General features: G+C 35.9%; 1 protein-coding gene across 2 annotated transcripts in view; it reads left to right on the top strand.

Moving 5' to 3' along the window:
* CHL (chloroplastic lipocalin) overlaps positions 1 to 1,179 on the top strand; it is a 67,583-nt gene extending 66,404 nt beyond the window's left edge. For both annotated transcript variants that reach the window (XM_089801017.1, XM_089801018.1), the window contains exon 5: positions 511 to 1,179. In XM_089801017.1, coding sequence (XP_089657143.1) covers positions 511 to 789 — 279 coding nt within the window. In that variant the 3' untranslated portion in view covers positions 790 to 1,179. The remainder of the gene's footprint in view (positions 1 to 510) is intronic.
* The last annotated feature ends 18,467 nt before the right edge of the window (positions 1,180 to 19,646 follow it).

The raw sequence follows: 19,646 nt of genomic DNA, 5'->3' as shown, positions 1-19,646 counted from the left end.
ACAGCCCTCATAATGGTCACAAGCAATAAATCCAAAAAATGAAAAAAATGAAAAGGAAAACATTGAAACCTAATTTGGTTTAGGATTTAGTTAAATCGGTTGTGTACATTTATAATCGTTATCCAAGTCAAGTAAATATTATATTTGCATCACATGATCTATAAGATTAGCAATATTAGTATATGATAGTTTTTTGTATTCCATTCTATATGCATACCAGCATATACATTTCCATGCAACATAAATGGTCCTTGACATTGTCAAAACAATTTGTGGAAAAAGCCACATTACTTATGCTGCAGAGTTATTACATAAGAACATAAGGGGATAGACTAATATGCTGAACTTAAATCTATTTAACCTTTGTAGACTATGTTTTGGCAATGGTACAGTGCCCCTATTCCTCCAATATTTGTTTCTATATTTTCATTTGTCATTTTTAAAATATATGACTCATCTCCAAGACAATTTGAAGAGAATATCAACTTAACCTTTTAATCATGTTTTCAGATTTACTCACGGACACCTAACCCAGGATCTGATTTCATTGAGAACTATAAGACCTATTTGTCAAGTTTTGGGTACAATCCAAGTGACATACAAGATACTCCACAGGATTGTGACGTGATGCCAACCAGTCAATTAGTGGCGATGATGTCTCAACCAGGAATGGAACAAGCTTTGACAAATCAATTTCCCGAATTGGGTTTGAAGCGTTCCGTACAGCTGGATCCTTTTACTAGTGTACTTGAGACATTCAAAAAGCTTATTGAGCTCTACTTTAAGTAAACTCCTACTTCATGTCTCTTATCCATATTTGTTGATTCTATCATTCTTGAATATCAGAACAAAGAATTATGTACATTGTACAGTGCCAAATTGATGGTAAGTTCAGCAGAAAGTCTACGTGATTGAAGCATATATAATATGGTGGGGTTAGTACATGGTAGACATAATATTCCTCAGAGGCATTCAAATATGAACTCCAACTCTAGAAAGATAGTTAAGAGATTGTGTTGGAATTGCACAAATGTTTTTATTGTTAATTTGCAGGACAATGTCATGATAGATTGGCAAAGCAATTTTTCAACAAGAAAATAATTGCTATGATGTCTTCGAATAGCCTTTGAATTTGCTATGCTGGATAATAGAAACCCTCCACCATAAGAATTGGAATTATGAATTTGTCTTCTTTTAGGTGCAATGCTTCATAATAAACACGTGGATTGTTGCATAATGCCTTGCTATCATCAAAATCACTATTATGAGTAAAATAAAACATGTTTTCAATCATATTATTTTCACTTCTTATTCTATATCATTTTGGGAAATATATATTGAGAATCCTAGCTAAAGAAACTAAGCAGGTCATATTTTTTGTATACCAAACTATCTCAACATTCAGTTAACAAAGAGTACATTATATCTTTGTTGTTTTTGTATGAGCAAAATACAGACACAATTTATCTTAACTTTGTCACAACATTATGCTTTTTATGTACTGTTTTCAAGGCATTGCTTTTGTCTTCTATAATGTTAAGATAAACAAAGGGGAAATCACAGTTCAAATCAATGATAGTGCAACGGACAATATGCAGTTGTATTTACAAGAGCCTTAGACTTTAAAGATTAACAAACAAAGGGGAAATCACAGTTCAAATCAATGATAGTGCAACGGACAAATATGCAATTGTATTTACAAGAGCCTCTGACTTCAAAGATTAACAAAGACATTCTAGATATTCTCCTTGAAAGGTGAAAACAGGGTTAGAATTTGCTACTTCATTCTTAGGTTCATCTATACTGTTTCAATCGTTAATATACATTCTAGATATTCTCCTTGAAAGGTGAAAACAGGGTTAGAATTTGCTACTTCATTTTTAGGTTCATCTATACTGTCTCAATCGTTAATAATGACACCTTAAGATTACACTGGTTTGTGGGTTCTATAAAACATGTACATTTAGATACAAGGCCATTTAAACGGTTGCTAAGCTTTGTATTAATTTATTAAGCTTGTCTTTTTCTAATTTATAACTGCAAATATTTGTGTAATTGAACCTAATATCATTATTGGGAGATGAGCTAATAGATGATTTCTCTTTTATACATTTATATCATATCCTACGAATCTTTGTACTGACATAATTAATGGCAGCAAAATTGTTTTGATTTTCTAAATTTAATCAAACTAGAATTTAGTATCTTGACGATGAAAGATAATTTTTTAGAGATTTGGTGGGAGCTCACGTAAAGCAGATCCACAATTGAGAAGACCTTTCCAGTTCTAAAGATTGTGTAATTATATTTCAGAAAATCTTGTCACAGTATTGTTAGTAAAATAACTACCCCTAGGAAATTATATGCATCCCCTGATAGAAAAATTCACAATTGAGAAGCTTTTTCCAAATCTAAAATTTATCTAATCATTTTCTTTCAGAGCTTTTCACAATATTGTTGACATAAATATCCCTAAACCACACACTTCAAAGTTGTTTTCTGTGGTTCAAAATCATGGGTATCTGAACTGTGTGAAGGTATGCTTGCATTTATTGACCAACATCCATGTGAATTCATACAACCTTCTTAACAATGAAATGTTTGAAGGTATGATTGCATGTTGTATTAACCTACATCCATGCAAACTCATGCGGCTATCTTTCTAATGGAACATATCTTCATGTTTACTTACAAGGAATGACGTATCTTATAATAATATCATGCTTTTGAAACTAATAACAAGGCTTGAGGCAAACTAAACTGAAGAAAACATTTGATAAAACGCTGTTACTTAGAAAATCAGTATGTAATGAGGCCTTGGAGCTTTCTATGTTGATAAGAGATAAACTAATTTGCAAGTGACAGGTACTATAGATTAACCTGATCATGACAACTACTAGAAATCAGTACGTAGTGCCTTACTAACTTATAATGTCCCAGATCACTTGAGTTCACATGGAGATTTCTAAGTGAACCTTTTGACCGATAAATGCAGGGAGACTCATGCCCCTTGTCAGCGTGTCATTTTTGCAGCATATTAGGTTTCTCTATTAAGCTTTTGCCACTATATGCCTGACTTGGAAGTGTCTATGACATCTAAATGAAATATTTTGATAATCTAGAATTTGCTTCTAAATTATGTCCCCTACTATCAACGATATATCCTATATCCAACTTCACTAGAATCCTAGGTTGGAAGCAAGATTCTACTGAAGTAACAAATAGAGAAATTGAATCTATATTGAGTTTATCTAGAATAACTCAGTTAGTATTAATTTTAGAATGTATCGTTTCAAGAAGAGTATTGACTTATCTCCCAATGTACAATCTATCTTCCACCAATCAACACAAGCTTTAGGAACAATAACCAAAAATCTCCGTATTTGTTGGAAGCAAGATTCTACTAGTGAAGAAACAAATAGAGAAATTGAATCTATATTGAGTTTATCTAGAATTAACTCTGTTGTTAGAATTAATTTTAGAATGTATCGTTTCAAGAGGAGTATTGATTTATCTCACAATGTACAATCTATCTTCCGCCAATCAACACAATATGACAAAAGAACCCTAGGCATTGAGATAAATTTAAGTTTTTCCTTTTAGCTTTGCTAACCAATTTTTAATTATCTATGCATGAAGATTAATGAAATATATCCACAAGGCATTAAATCTATATATTAATCTATGACTTGAAATTCTGTATCTATCATATAAACCTTATTAACCTAAGGACAAGAAAGATGCTCTTTAGAATAGGGGACAATAGGCACAAAGCATATTTGAGACATGAAAGTTTGTATCTTTCCCATACATTGCACACAACTCAGCCACCATTGGAAATGAACCAAAATAAAATGAGCTTACTTTCTTGATTAGACAACCACTTTGCAACACCATCATTAAATGCATGGTTTGCTAGGTGTTAAAGGGACCTTTGGTACATTCACCATTGAATAGTGGAGGCCCTAAAGATGACACCATTGCCCACATTTTGCTTCCCTTTAGTCTTGCTGCCTCCCACCTATTGACCAAACCAATGTAACATTTACCTTAATGAGTAGTCTCAATAGAGTTGTTTGTGTATGAAAGAGTGTTTGGAATTCCATAGTGTGTTTTACAAATTGGATCATGATAATTATTAAGTAAAATATTTATTAAAAAAAATTGGATAGGTGATATAGGATTAACTTCTTGTTTCTAGTCATTTAGTTGGATGGCCTAGTTGAGCATGTTTTTGGAGGCTTGTTATTAATCTACTCTCTTTGTTATCTATAGATTAAGAATATGATGCAATATCTATATGTGGTTTAAATGGCATGCATCACAATCGTAAAGTTTTTTATCTGTTCAATATTAGGAGTTGCTTAGATGATAAAATTTAAGGCAGATAATGGATTACAATAATAATTAATAAGTTCAAAAAAAGTGGAGCAAACCTACAAGGCACACTTTTGTGAGGAGCAAAACCACCAGGGAATCATGGGTAGAGCAATTAATTCATTCATAGGAGAGAGTAGAGCTAAGGTAAAAATCAAGATCCGAGGGTTTGGCATCAGGGGGCACACTGTTACATCCCAAATTTGGCTTAATTATAAATGTTCCTTTATAACCATTGAAGCTTCATGCAAATTCGAGTGATTGATCAAATTAGTTATTTGTTATGGTTTCATGTGAAAATGAAGTGTTGGTTATTCATTATGATTTCATGGGAAAATGAAATATTGGTCAAGTGTTATGAGGATAAATGATGCAGGAGCATCCCAGGTTACATTGCTATCCTTCTCGTTAGATGTGTACCCAGGTATACTTGTGAAACTGCTTGGTATCTTTGTTGTTGATTGACTTGGTGGAGGCGATTCTGCCTTGATTCACCAAGTGGCTTAGGTTCTCCTTTCGTTGAGGGTTTCTGTGTTGTACTCACCAAGTGCCTCGGTGACCTTTTTTGCTTATGTTCGGTTATGTCTTTCATTGAGTTGTCTGTCTGGTTCTCATTTATGAGCCGACTTGAGTATTTAATTTGAAGTCATAATTTAATGTATTGGATTGATCATTGGGATGTGTGTAGACTGTTATGCGGTCAACCTTCTCCATATGATGATTTAGAACCTTTTGTAAATCGTTTGGCAAGTACAAATATAAGATCTTGGTCTAGGTTTTGAGAGTTAGCAAGTCTAGTAGGAATAAGAGATGGGAATTAGAATTTGTAAAAGGAGATCATATGTCTTGCATGTTGGAGGTTATTTCCCTGAGTATTTGAATCTTTGTATTGGTGGTAACCATTAAGGCCTCACGGTCGGAAATGTATGATGAAAATTTGATGAATCAATAAAAGACTTTTGGTTCTGTCCTTTATGGTGTTGTCTCTTCATGATTTGCTTCTGTTGTGTTACCTCTGCAGGGTTGGTTGATTTCTAGGTGTACCTCTGGCCCTAGTCATCATCCCACCTTGCGTCAATATATGACGTGGAAATGGATGGCTATTATGATCATATGTTATGATAATTTTGACTACGTAAAATGATGAGCAATATGTTGTTACCATGATAAATTTTAACTTGCAGGAACACGATGAAGGGGGAGACACATTGCCAAAGGAGGAATTGGGTACGGGGCACCACCTATCACTAGGCAAATAGGTATGAGTCCTAAACCACCATGGCTACGGGGAAACAACTAGGCAAGCAAGAGTGTACTTTGGGTGACCATGAGCTAACTAGCTCAACATGTGTGTATCATTAAAATAATAAAAGTATTCACTTGAGCATGGAATGAACTAAGAACAATTGTAATATATGTAAATATAGTAGGGGTGTCATTATAATAAAATATAAAGAATAAAATTATTATTATTCACCTTATGTCAATGATTTAATCATTATTTTTCATCCTTATGTGAATGTCTTATAAAGCTATAGTTGTTATTATTTTCCAACCTTGGCAATTATATTCATCATATTTGTTGATTGAAAACTCTTTCATTTGTTAGTTAAGATATTTTAGTTAAGATTATTTTAACCGTTAATATCTTTCATACAAACATGTAAAATAGTTGTTATAATTGCCTTCTCATGCTAGCAAATATGGAAAAGTAACTGTGTTCAATGATATGGTAGTCGTTAATTAAGGCTGGCAAAACAAGTTGTTACATATGGTAAGCCAGAAAATCACACCTAATATCATCTAGGATAGCTAAGAAGGGTTGGGATGAGTGGTGTAGTCCATATGAACTAGACAAATGGATAAACTAGCAAAAATCAGAAAGATGAATAAGAACTATGAAAAATAACATAATTGGAATATAGTCTATCTCTCGAGTTGAGTGGTGGGCGATCAAGCACATAGTGTCCATTGGAAATCCCTGGCCAGGGTAGGTTTAGTGGCATGCTTCTTGTTGTGATCACTAGAGGCCAAGTTGCTAACAGTTGGTAGATAGTTTGATGGAAGGCATCCATAGCCTAGCTAGTTGTCTAGCCGACTGTCTAACACCAAGATGCTTAGGTGGTAGGACCAGATGGTGTACACATGCCTTATCCTAGGTAGGGATGGCCATTCTCAGTAGAGAATGAGTGAGGATTACACTAGATCCAGATGCCTAGACTTGCACATTACAAACTAGTTTCTACTTCTCTCGATGCAATGTGATCTAAACCTTGTCAGTAACTAGTTATTTCTTTCACTCGCATGATTATCTCAATTTCACCATTTTACTTTGTGAAATTACATTCCTGTTCATATGAAATGGTAGTTAAAATTTTGATATCCATTTTTGCACTTGAATTGAAAATTGTTAACCATGATTTTGAGATTTCTTTGATCTTGAAGTGGCTAGGGGCACCTATATGTAAAATGATGTTCTTTTCTAATGATGATTTATTGGAAAGAAGGCCATACATCACATTTTGTGGTCCTATATGGAGTAAGCACACTTGCATAGATGAAACCATCAATGCTTATATATGATCATATGTAACTTTTTTTGACTTAAATTTTTCTTTGAAACATTGTGGTGACAAGATTGGCATGACAACCTAGATCACATGAATGGGAAAAGTAGATTCCCTAATTTTTATAGGTGATTGCCGAGCATGCCTAGATGATCTACCTACCCAACAATAACCCTATGTTAGATGTCATATATGACTAACCTGTTTCAGTAATCCCTTGTCACAAATCCCAAGGGGAGGGCTTAACAAATTTCCAACAATGATCAAACTAAATTAGTATGCACATAGGTGCATAGATTGAAAAAGATATATAAGTTGATGCTATAAAGCATTTTATGGACCCTCATGGGAAGATGGAGTTTGTGGAAATACATCTCTATGACCCTTTTTATGATATGAGACATTTTGTGAAATCTGTTTTATGAAAGCATATTATTATGAACTTGAATATGGATAAGCAAGGGGATCCAACTAGCCCATGGTTAGGATTTCTATAGGGAGAATCCCAAAGAAATGTAACTTTTGTGGATAGATAGGACCCAAAGTCTAAGCCACAATTGTTTTGTGGATAGATCATACAAGCGTTTGGGCCACACTCCTATCTCAAGATTTGCATGTGGACGTGTAGTCCAATGACTTAGGACACTGGGGTATAGATAGTGTGGTGCCATGTTTATTACAACCTTGATGGTCTTGATTTAGGGTGTATTATGATCATTCATAATTATATTACGTTTATATTTTTGGATGCATTGTTGTAGATTGGATAATACACATGTTGTATTGATTCCATATGAATTATCATGATGTATTAGGATGCTTATGTTTACATTGAGCACACTTGTATTATTTTGACAAAATGTGAATGCTTAATGATATCAAGATGAAAGACTTGTAAGACTAATATTGTCTTAGAAATGAAATATATTTCTATCATGAATTGTTTAAAAAAAAAAAATCTATTGAAACATTATTGTGATAAGATGAGCATCAAGGCCCAAGTTACATGAATGGAAGCATGGATCCACTAACAATTTCAGGTGATTTGTGAGCCTATAAGGATGGTCTACTCATTTAACGAGTACCACATTGTTAGTGAACAAATTGTCCTCCAAAGAAAAATATACAAATTAACCCCAAAGCCCAGATGGGAAGACTAAAAATGCACTAACACTTGAGTCACTTCGCTATTGAAAAGAATAAGCGCTGTTTGAATTTGTTCGAGTATAGCTCCCCATGTGTGATCTATAATGAATTCATAGAAATGTAAATACGAATGTTTTTAACTAGAAAGCATAAAAGGTATACAAACATCTATCTGTAAACACAACATAGATGCGGAAAGACTAAGCGACTGAAAAGAAAATGAGTAGTAAATGACATACAGTTCGTTTACTCGGATGTTGGTTACATAATAGACATAGAGAGAAAGACGAATGATCCTTTCCAAACACACAGACAAAGTCCAAAATAGAACTGTGACAGTAATCATATATATGTCAAATTGCATTTAGAGATAACCAAGAAGATGCAAGGATCGACATTGGATCAGAGATTTAAAAACACAAACTCAAAGTTTTGGTTGATAAAAATACTCCTTCTCTAAACACTAACAAACAAAACAAAATTTGTTGTTTGACATACACACAAGGACATTATCTAGAAAAATCTCTCTGCTTTCTCCCCTTGCATTCACAGTTTTTATTCTACTCTCGCCCAAAGTCTCTCGAGCCAAAAATTGCTAAAAACTGGAACCCCATTTACGTTGTTTCTTTCCCAATATAAAGGATTTCAAAACTGTTATACGGTTATAATAACCGATTCTTGAAAAGTATCCCCATCTTTTGTTTCAATGAGATCTTCATCAGTTATTAAAAACTGACTTTTGATATTGCTTTTATAAAGCTTATTAGAAACTCTCACAAATATCTCTTTCAAATCCCCTTATTAGCTTTAATGTTTTACAAACATTAGAAATATGAATAGACTGATAATCATACTTTATATTAAAATATGCACCCACATGCTCTTCCACAAGTGGCATTTGTCAGTGTTGTCATCATTTTATGACTATTCTGGATAGTTTTGATAGACCCGAACACAATCATCTATATTTCACAAAATAAACATAATTTGGAAGATCACTCCAGTGAGGATTTTGGTAACTAGGATACGCCCAACATATTTCAAATTTAGAAAGATCTAATGGTGGAGCTAAGAGTTATCACACCCACACCGCGACTGATTTTCCTGTCATCCGCATTTGTGACTATTATTGCTGATCCGATAGTGGTGCAAATAGTCATATGTATCTCACGTACTCGAAAACATTTTGAAGATCGCTCCAGTGAGGATTTAGGTAACCGGGCTACGCCCAACATATTTCAATTTTATGAAGATCCAATTGTGGACTTGAGAGTTATGGCACCCGCACCAAGAATGATTTTCTTATCATCCGCATTTGTGACTGTCATTGTTGACCCGATAGTGGTGCAAACAATCATATGTATCTCACGTACCCAGAAACATTTTGAAGATCACTTTGGTGAGCAAGAAGAAAACTAGGGTTACTCACACATCTGAAATGGAGCACGATCCAACGGTTGAAGTGTGAGATACGACCCTTGAAACATGACTATTTTTTTGTCATCAAAGAATCTGTGCTTGCAAGTTGTATTCTTGCATGTGTACTTCTGTGCCTCCACCAATGACCATGTTTGAGTGAGTGCTGACAACTTGCATGCCATGTATTCCCCTAAGGGAGCCAAGCTCATGCATTTACCACAAGTTCACAGTTTCCTTTTCGCCATATCTGTCGCCTTCCATTGTGAGGATTGAAATATTTGTTTTTCACATTCAATGAAAGGGATGTTCGGGCTGAGGGTGATGAATCAGTATGCCTGAACAACACAATCATATGCCTTTTCAAGCTGATACACATCATTTCACTTCATGTGCATGGATTCAAGATTGTGGGTCATGAAAACCCGATAGGGTAAACTGAACATGGAAGTCTTTGATCTATTGAGGTAGAGTAAGAGTAGCCTTGAATCTTCATTTTTGGGATTTGTCACATATGCCCGAGCATCATCACTATAGGCATTCTCAGTCGATATTCACATGGGTGTGTTCAAGATGTTATCGAGCTTTCAAAGGGGATATTTGGACTTCATACCTTCTATGGTCCATTTTAGTTTCAGCTTCAAACATGGAGTAGTGTATTCTCACTTCACATAGTGCATCTTTGAATTGATTTTAAAACTTTAATCTTGAAAATTTGAGCTTGAACTTTGACTCTTGAACTCAATTTTAAATCAAATCATGAGTTATGCAATTTGGATTGTGAACCCAGACTTCTAATTGATCATTTGTGCCTCTGAACTTGGAACAAAAATCTACGTGGCTTGATCCTCTGATTTTGAACTTTCAAACCAATGAATCTGAATTTCAAACTTTGGACTCCAAATTTTGGAAACTGAATCATAGCCTTGAATATTTTGGGCACCATCTTTTAAACATACCTATTGTGTCACATCGAACCATTGACTTTACTTGAAATGTAGAATGAACCTTTGAAACTGTTGAACTAACATAATTTAAACCGAAATTATGAATCGAGACTGAATTCAGGTTTTAAACTGAATATGGATTCTAAACTTTTTCGAGTCAACCATTCTGCATTTTGAACCACTTCGAACCCTTGAACCACTTCAAACTGCTTTGAACCTTGGTTCAAAGAGGTTTGAAACCACAAATTGAAAATTTGAAAATTTGGGTCCATATAGGTACTAACAGGGGCTCTAACTGTGGGACTGATTTTGATACAAAATCAGAGAACTTCAACAATCTCTGGCAAAAGACAAGTGCCTTATCCATTGGGCAAATAAAGTCACCAATAAGAGAAAACTGGGAGCTGCTTGTAGAGAAGGCAGAGGGGAGCAGGGAAAAGCCAACTAACCAAAACATCTAAACTACCAACAAGCACGAAGCTTGCACATTATTCAAACTAATGCTGCACACACCAAAAAAATATTTACATGACATATACAAAGGTAGAAAGAGAATCTACCACAAGAAACAAAGGAAAGAAAAAGAATCACATAAATCCATTTATTAGCTAGGAGAAGTAGGAGCCTTATCAGTTGGGAGAAGTAGGAGCCTTTCTGCATTAGCAAATCGTACCTCAATGGAGCAGCTCCAAACCTTTACTTACTGACGACTTTTTCAATGCCAAACTTTAAAGCACACATGAAAATGTTGACCCAACACTTCTTCTCGAACAACCATAACTCATTATAGTTTTCTTCTTCACTCAAGAATTGATCTCCACATTCATTAGATTAGATTTCATTTCAACCAAAAAAAATGAAAAGAAGAAACTTCATCAAGAAATGGTGTACAATGTCTGAAAATGCTGTCCTCAAGAGTCACCTCTTGTGTATGGCCTTTTGTATCATGATCAGTTTGCGGGAAAAGAGACACTTCATCCAACCTTGGACCAATTCTAGAGCACATGTTCCCCTCATTCCTTTCACGAATCAGACTATCATCAAACATGCAATGTATGCTGCTTTTTCTTCTTATCGAAGTGTCATCACTTCCACAATCCAAATCAACAAAGGCAGACATAGATGAATGAAAAGAAAAACTATCAATGAATGTTCCATTGTCAATTTGATTTGAAAGAATACCTGAGTCATCATGGAAGAGATGATCTTGTTGAAGTGATGATAGAAATTGGTCTATAATATCCTCCTCCTCATGGAGAAGGGCATCTTTCAGCACACCAGCCGAGTCACCAATAGGTTGGAAGTCAGCTTCATACCTCTTTTTCTCAAGAAGAAATTCAACACGAGGAGTTTCATCTAAAGGTATCTTTACCTCATCTCTAGGAAGGATTAGATCATTATCAAATGGGCTAACTTGAGAGGTCTTCTAGCTGAAGAGACAATAAGAACTTGCTTATGATTTCTTCTTCTTGATCAAGGAGTGTTCTTCTCCATGTCTTAGCTGGATAATCTATGAGCTGAGTGCTAACTTAAGCGCCTCTTTCTTCAATTAGAATCTTAGCATGAGAAGGAAACTTTTCTACATGTACTTCCACCTTGTCATTATTATGGACTTCACCTTCAAAAGATTGAAATGAATCATTAGACAAACTCTTGCAGCCTATTTGTTTTATGTTCATACCTTGACTGTCCAAAGAGGGATTTTCTCGCCCAAAAGATGATAAAAAAATGTATATGATGTCTTCTTCATCCTTGTAGATGAGAGCATCACCCAATGTTTCAACGGAGTTGGCAACTGGCTGGGAATCAACTCCGACTTTCCCTCCTTCCATCAAAATTTCAGCATTTTCTAACATAGAAGAAGTGAACAGATTTTCATCATTTAATGATGAATCTTGAGGCTGAAATAAAGGATTCTCTCTGATAGTAGTATCTTCACAAAATCGCATTGGCAAGAACAACGGATTGGGCTTACTCCAGACGACCTTATCTTCCAAATTTTCAAAGTTTGTTGCTGATGTATTTGGTTAAAGTCGGATTGCCTCCACTAGAAGTGCAAGATGATCCTCTTCTTGAAAACTTCCTAGCTCAGAGGTGTGCAGATCTATCTCTGTTCAACATTCTTATCATTTTGAAAGGAGGTCTCATGCTGAAACTTATCATTTCTAAATTCAGTCAGTGAGTCTATCTTCTCAAAAACAACAGGTGAATCTTCTCCTTTTTTATCTTCTATACATGATGGAAAAGATTTTAGCTCTTTACTTTCAGCCAGATTTGAATCAATAACTGGAACATGCTTGAAGGGATTCTTCTCTTGATGACGAAACCTTTCCTCTTCTTTGTTAAGAAGGGCATCATTTAATATTTCCAACGATTTATCTGCAGGCTGGAAGTTAGTTTCAAGATTGCTTTCCTTCTCTTTGCTATCACTGCTGCTAGCATTCTCACTCTAAGCCCTAGTGTTCTTGTTCTCCCATGTCTGGTTTCCTTGTGGATGAGTTATGGTTGTATGAATTTCTTTCTCATCCAGAACTGAAAAATTACATGAGATGAAATGCAAAGATATAAGTGGGGCTTCATCGTCATCCACCTCTAAGTGTTTCTTCAACCGAGACACTTTCTCCTTAAGCTCTTCCAAGTCTTTCAACTTGTGAAATCTGCATAGAGGCTTTCCCATAGTAGCCAAGGCGTGGTATCATCTTCCAAACTTACATTATTTCGGACAACCTGGGAAATGCTTTCTTTAAAGCTGTCTACAAATTCGCATAACACTTTATCATCTATTTGATAAAGTTTCGGGAGAGAAGGGTCTGGTCTTGATCTTCTCATGACTTTTATAGTCAGCATGGTCATTGTAGTAGAGTCGCCAATCTCCAGCACCTGGAGATAATAAAAAAATTGAGGAAACAATTAGTAGACACTAAATCTTCATTTCCGATTCCCCAGTAGAGTTGCCAAAAAATTTTTAGTGAACAGATTGTCCTCTAAAGAAAAATATACAAATTAACCCCAAAGCCTAGATGGGAAGACTGAAAATGTACTAACAATTGAGTCACTTCACTATTCAAAAGTGTATGCGCTCTCTAAATTTGTCTGAGTACAACGCCCTGTGTGTGATCTACAATGAATTCATAGAAATGTAAATATGAATGCTTTTAACCAGAAAGAACAAGAGGTATATAAAAATCTATCTATAAACACAACATAGATACAAAAAGACCAAGTGACTGAAAAGAAAATGAGCAGTAAATGAACATAGTTCATTTACCTGAATGTTGGTTACATAACACACATAGAGAGAAAGATGAATGATCCTTTCCAAACACATAGATAATTAAAGCATAAAATCCAAAATATAACTGTGACAATAATCATATATATGTCAAACTACATTTAGAGATAACCAAGAAGATGCAAGGATCAACATTGGATCAGAGATTTAAAAACACAAACTCAAAGTTTTGGTGAATGAAAATACTCCTCTAAACACGAACAGACAAAACAAACTTTGTTGTTTGACATACACATAAGGACATTATCTAGAAAAATCTCTCTGCCTTCTCCCCCTATATTCACAATTTTTATTTTGCTCTCGCCCAAAGTCTCCTGAGCCAAAAATTGCTAAAAATTAGAACACCATTTACGTTGCTGCTTTCCCAATATAAAGGATTTCAAAACCGTTATACGGTTATAATAACCAATTCTTGAAAAGTATCCCAATCTTTTGTTTCGATGAGATCTTCATCAGTTATTAAAAACTGACTTTTGATATTGCTTTTTATAAAGTTTATTAGAAACTCTCGCAAATATCTCTTTCAAATCCCCTTATTAGCTTTAATGCTTTACAAACATCAGTAATATGAATAGACTTATAATCATATTTCATATTAAAATATGCACCCACATACTCTTCCACAAGTGGCATTTGTCAGTGTTGTCATCATTTTATGACTGTTCTAGATAGTTTTGAAAGACCTGAACACAGTCATCTATATCTCGCAAACTAAACATAAATTGGAAGATCACTCCAGTGAGGATTTAGGTAACCAGGATATGCCCAACATATTTCAATTTTAGGAAGATCCAATGGTGGAGTTGAGAGTTATAGCACCTGCACTGAGACTTATTTTCCTGTCATCTGCATTTGTTACTATCATTGTTGATCCAATAGTGGTGCAAACTGTCATGTGTATCTCACGTACCTGGAGAGATTTTGAGGATTGTTGCGGTGAGGATTTAGGTAACTAGGATACGTCCAACATATTTCAATTATAGGAAGATCCAATGGTGGAGCTGAGAGTTATGACACCCGCACCAAGACTGATTTTCCTGTCATCTGCATTTGTGACTGTCATTGCTGATCCGATTGTGGTGCAAATAGTCATATGTATCTCACGTACCTGAAAAGATTTTGAAGATTGCTCCAATGAATAGTTTGAAAACTAGGATTACTCACACATATCCAAAATGGAGCATGATCCAATGGTTGAAATGTGAGATACAACCCCCAAAACATGACTATTTTTTTGTCATCAAAGAATCTGTGCTTGCAAGTTGTATTCTTGCATATGTACTTTTGTGCCTCCACCCAAGACCGTGTTTGAGTGAGTGCTGACAACTTGCATGCCATGTATTCCCCTAAGGAAGCCAAGGTCATGCATTTACCACTTGAGTTCATGGTTTCCTTTTCGCCATATCTGTTGCCTTCCATTGTGAGGTTGATTGAAATATTTGTTTTTCACATTCAATGAAGGGGATGTTTGGGTTGAGGGCAATGAATCAGTATGGCTGAACACCACAATCATGTGCCTTTTCAAGCTGACACATGACATTTCACTTCACGTGCATGGATTGAAGACTGTGGGTCATGACAACCCGATAGGGTAAACTGAATATGCAAGTCTTTGATTTGTTGAGGTAGAGTAAGAGTAGCCTTGACTTTTAAATTTTGGGATTTGTTGCATATGTCTGAGCATTGTCACTATAGGCATTCTCAGTCGATATTCACATGGGTGTGTTCAAGATGTTACCAAGCTTTCAAATGGGATATTTGGACTTCATATGTTTTATGGTCTGTTTTAGTCTCAGCTTCAAACATGGAGTAGTGCATTCTCACTTCACATGGTGCATCTCTGAATTGATTCTAAAACTTTTATCTTGAAAATTTGAGCTTGAACTTGATTTTAAATTGAATCATGAGTTCTTATGCAATTTGAATTGTGAACCCAGATTTCTAATTGATCATTTGTGCCTCTGAACTTGGAACAAAAATCTATGGGGTTTGATCCTTTGATTATGAACTTTCAAACCAATGAATTTGAATTTCAAACTTTGGATTCCAAATTTTGGAAACTGAATCATAGCCTTGCATATTTTGGGCACCATCTTTTGAACATACCTGTTGTGTCACATCGAACCACTGATTTTACGTGAAATGCATAATGAACCTTTGAAACTCCTGAGCTGACAAAATCTAAACCGAAATTATGAACCGAGACTGAATTCAAGTTTTAAACTGAACATGGATTTTGAACTTTTCTGAGTCAACCATTCTACATTTTGAACCACTTCGATTTGCTTTGAACCTTGGTTCAAAGAGGTTTGAAACTAAAAATTGAAAATTCTTGGTCCATATAGGTATTAACACACATACTAGATGATATGAATGAGTGATTTAGTTACTTGTGATCAAGTTATGATCTAGAGGATGATAGTTAAGGAATTGCATATTTTTGAATGATTATCTTATTGTCTAATATTGAACATTGAAAAATCTCTTACACAACCTATTGGTATGAGAAATGAACTAAAAGTGTTTTAAGTGTCTACATGAGTGAAACATGAACATGAAATAGAGTGTCCTAAAACATGATCAATTCAAAGTGATGCTATAGTATGATGAAGGGAACATAGGTATGGTAAAGTAAACACAAGTATATGTGTGTTTCACTTTTGATTTTACAGTATTGCATAAGCATTTCTCTCTCTATCTCTTTGAAAGCACTGAGATAAGGGGATGATTTGATCTTAGCTCAGATTGTGATTAGTTTGAGATGATATATATATATATATATATATATATATAGTATTTTGAATATTTTTATGTTTAAAATTGCAAAGTTCATCGAGGATGATGAAGCATAAGGGGGAGGGTATGTTACATCCCATTTTTTGGCTTAACTATAAATGTTCCTTTATAACTGTTGAAGCATCATGCAAAGTTGAGTGATTGGTTAAATTAGTTAGTCATTATGGTTTCATGCGAAATGAAGTGTTGGTTATTCATTATGATTTCATGGGAAAATAAAATATTGGTCAATCAATATGGGGATATATGAATTGGAAATTGATGGCCAATATGATCACATGTTATGATAATTTTGACTTTATAAAATGATGAACATGTTGTTACCATGATAAATTTTCACTTGTAGAAACACGACAAAGGAGGGGAAGCATTGGCAGAGAAGGAATTGGGCACAAGACACCACCTATCATTGGACAAATAGGTATGAGTCCTAAACCAGCATGGCTAAGGTTAAACAACTAGGTAAGCAAGAGTATACTTTGGACAACCATGAGCTAACCATGTCAATATGTGCATATTATATTAACATAATAAAAGTATTCACTAGAGCATGAAACAAAATAAGAACAATTGTAATACATGTAAATATAGTAGGGGTGTCATTATAATAAAATATGAAGACAAAATAAGATAAGATAAATTTATTAATGTCCAACAAGAGACCAACGAGGGTCTAAGACACTATAAATAGTACAAAGGGAAAACACCAGCAAGGGGAGCAACAAACAGTGTCTGTAGAAAGAATGTGAAAGCAAAACAACAAAAGAACCAAGAAAAGGAATAACAACAACTAAGAACTCCTCACAAGCGAGAAGTAGTCCAAAATGGAAAGGTGGACATTAGAGCAATCAGGTACTCTAGAAGGTTGCTGCCAAGTGTGATATCTGCAGGATCTCATAAATCTAGTGTGACCCGAGATAGCATAGGGAGGCTGCTTTAATCCTCAAGTAGGGATTGTAGGACTAAAGAAAGAGATGATGAGCTGTGTAGGGGTTGATGTTGAGAAAAGCTGGAGCTATATAGTGTGTTCGCAAAGCTCCATGGTCTCCAAAAGGTAGAGTGCACGATCATGTTCGTCAATATATCTGAAGAATGAGGGAAGAGACTGACACACTCTGAACAAATGGTAGAATCTCCCTCGGATCTCATAGTAATGGGACAAAGAAAAATAAAGTGAGACTTGGTCTCAACCTCCTTGAGGTGATGAAGCTGATAGCTCTTGTCCTCCTTGCCGATTTGGTGATCAGTTTGAATATGTAGCCAATGAGATCCCACTCTAAAAGATCCCAAGGAGATGTGAAGAGCATGAGTCCAACGATGAGTGAGGTACCGGGGGCATAGGATGATCCCGTCTTGGATATCAAGGAGTGCTCAACATAGAAGGCCATACGCAGGCGGAGCCCATGAGGGGGATTTCTCTAGATTGTGATAACATACTATTTGTAGATGTCAAGTCTAACATGCTCATTCAACTCCAACTGAGGTGGAAGAAGATGGGCTGGAGCATCCAGGGAAAATTGAAAGGGGGGAAGATGATCCAAACTAATACCAATCGAACCCAAGAGGACAGAGACTCTTGGGTGTACTAGCAAGAATACTTGTGTCCAGAGTCTGAACACACAACCTCCATAGAGGAACAATAAGTCAAGTAGGAATATTTGTGACAACCATTGGAGGAATCAAGAAAACTCCAAAGCTGGTGAAGAAGCCAAACTAAATCAAAGATGGTCCCCAATCGAAAAGGGTGAGCACCAAACTCTGCTAGAACGATGTTGTGCAGTGTGGACCAATGATGCCTAATAATGCGTCAAAGGAATAGAGCTTGGACTCTCTAAATAGAGGCCTGGTCAGACTCCAAGACAGAAGGGCCCCAAATAGTAGAGCCATAGAGGATAGTTGGCTTGACCAGGGAGTCAAGAAGGGACATCTTAGTCATGGTGTCGAAAACATTGTTGCCCAAGAATAGCAAGGGAGCCGAACCCCTTGTTGACTCTGGGTTGCATGGCTAGTCTCAAGCTAAACTAAGGTCCAGGAAACTTAACCCCCAAGTAAGTATATGAATATGCAATCTTGATCTCGATACCCTAGAAGTAAAAAATAGAGGTGTGATGCCCTCAAGCAATTGAAGACCATAACCCAAGTCTTGCCTAGATTTACATTAAGCTCATGTGAGTCGCAGAAAGAGGCCAAGCCATCAAGGAGCTGCTGAAGACCATTGGGGGAAGATGCTAGGAGAATCACATCATCAACAAATAGGAGAATAAAGATCAATACCTGATGCAAGTAACAAACATCAGTAGGGAGTGAGAAATCATGGAGAAATTCCTCAAGCTCGTTGATGTAGATGCCAAAGAGAGTGGGGGAGAGAGGGTAGCCTTGTTTCACCCTGATGATGCTTGAGATAGGGTCAGAGAAGCCCTATGGAGTCCTGAATCTTCCCATAACACACTTGTATAACCTTATAATAGTTGTAAGGAGAATCTCTAAGATCCTGATGTCCCTAAGATGTTGAAATAGAGCTGCTCGAGGAACAAAGTCGAAGGCTTTGTGAAAGTCAACAAAACAATAGTAAACTTTTGCTAAGTGGTGGCAAGCCTCCTCAATGATGGCTTGTAAGGTCAAAATGTGATTAGTGGTTTGAAAATATGTATGAAACCCAACTTGACCTCTAGCCCTGTAATGTCACCGATTGAGCTCTCTGGACATGATACCATTCGACACAGTCACATAGAGTTTGACAAAGGTATGCCCAACCATGATGGTCCTATAGTTCCTGGGGTTAGAAGCTGGCCTAGATTTATGGATCCGATGGATAATATGTCATGATCAAGAGTCAGGGGAGCCAACACAAACCACTCAATTGAAGAGCACTGTAAGAAAGGGACCTAGGATAGAGATACCCAACTTGAAGAATTCAGCTTGGAATCCTTCCTCATCTAGAGTTATGCTACTATTCATAACTCTAATTGCCTCAAAAATGTGGGAAAAGGAGAAGACGTGACAATGGGTGGGGACAAGAATGAGATGGAGAGGGGGCTAGCCAGGAATATCATAGAGGGTAGAGGTGTGGGAGGCAAGGGAGGGTGGGTGGTGGCATCGAGGAAA

This window comes from Cupressus sempervirens, chromosome 9 (assembly GCF_028749045.1).
Source record: "Cupressus sempervirens isolate cs-2001-9-10 chromosome 9, ASM2874904v1, whole genome shotgun sequence".
NCBI classification, from domain to species: Eukaryota; Viridiplantae; Streptophyta; class Pinopsida; order Cupressales; family Cupressaceae; genus Cupressus; species Cupressus sempervirens.
The sequence above is the reverse complement of the archived record's forward strand: the minus strand, read 5'-3'. Positions and strand labels throughout refer to the sequence as shown.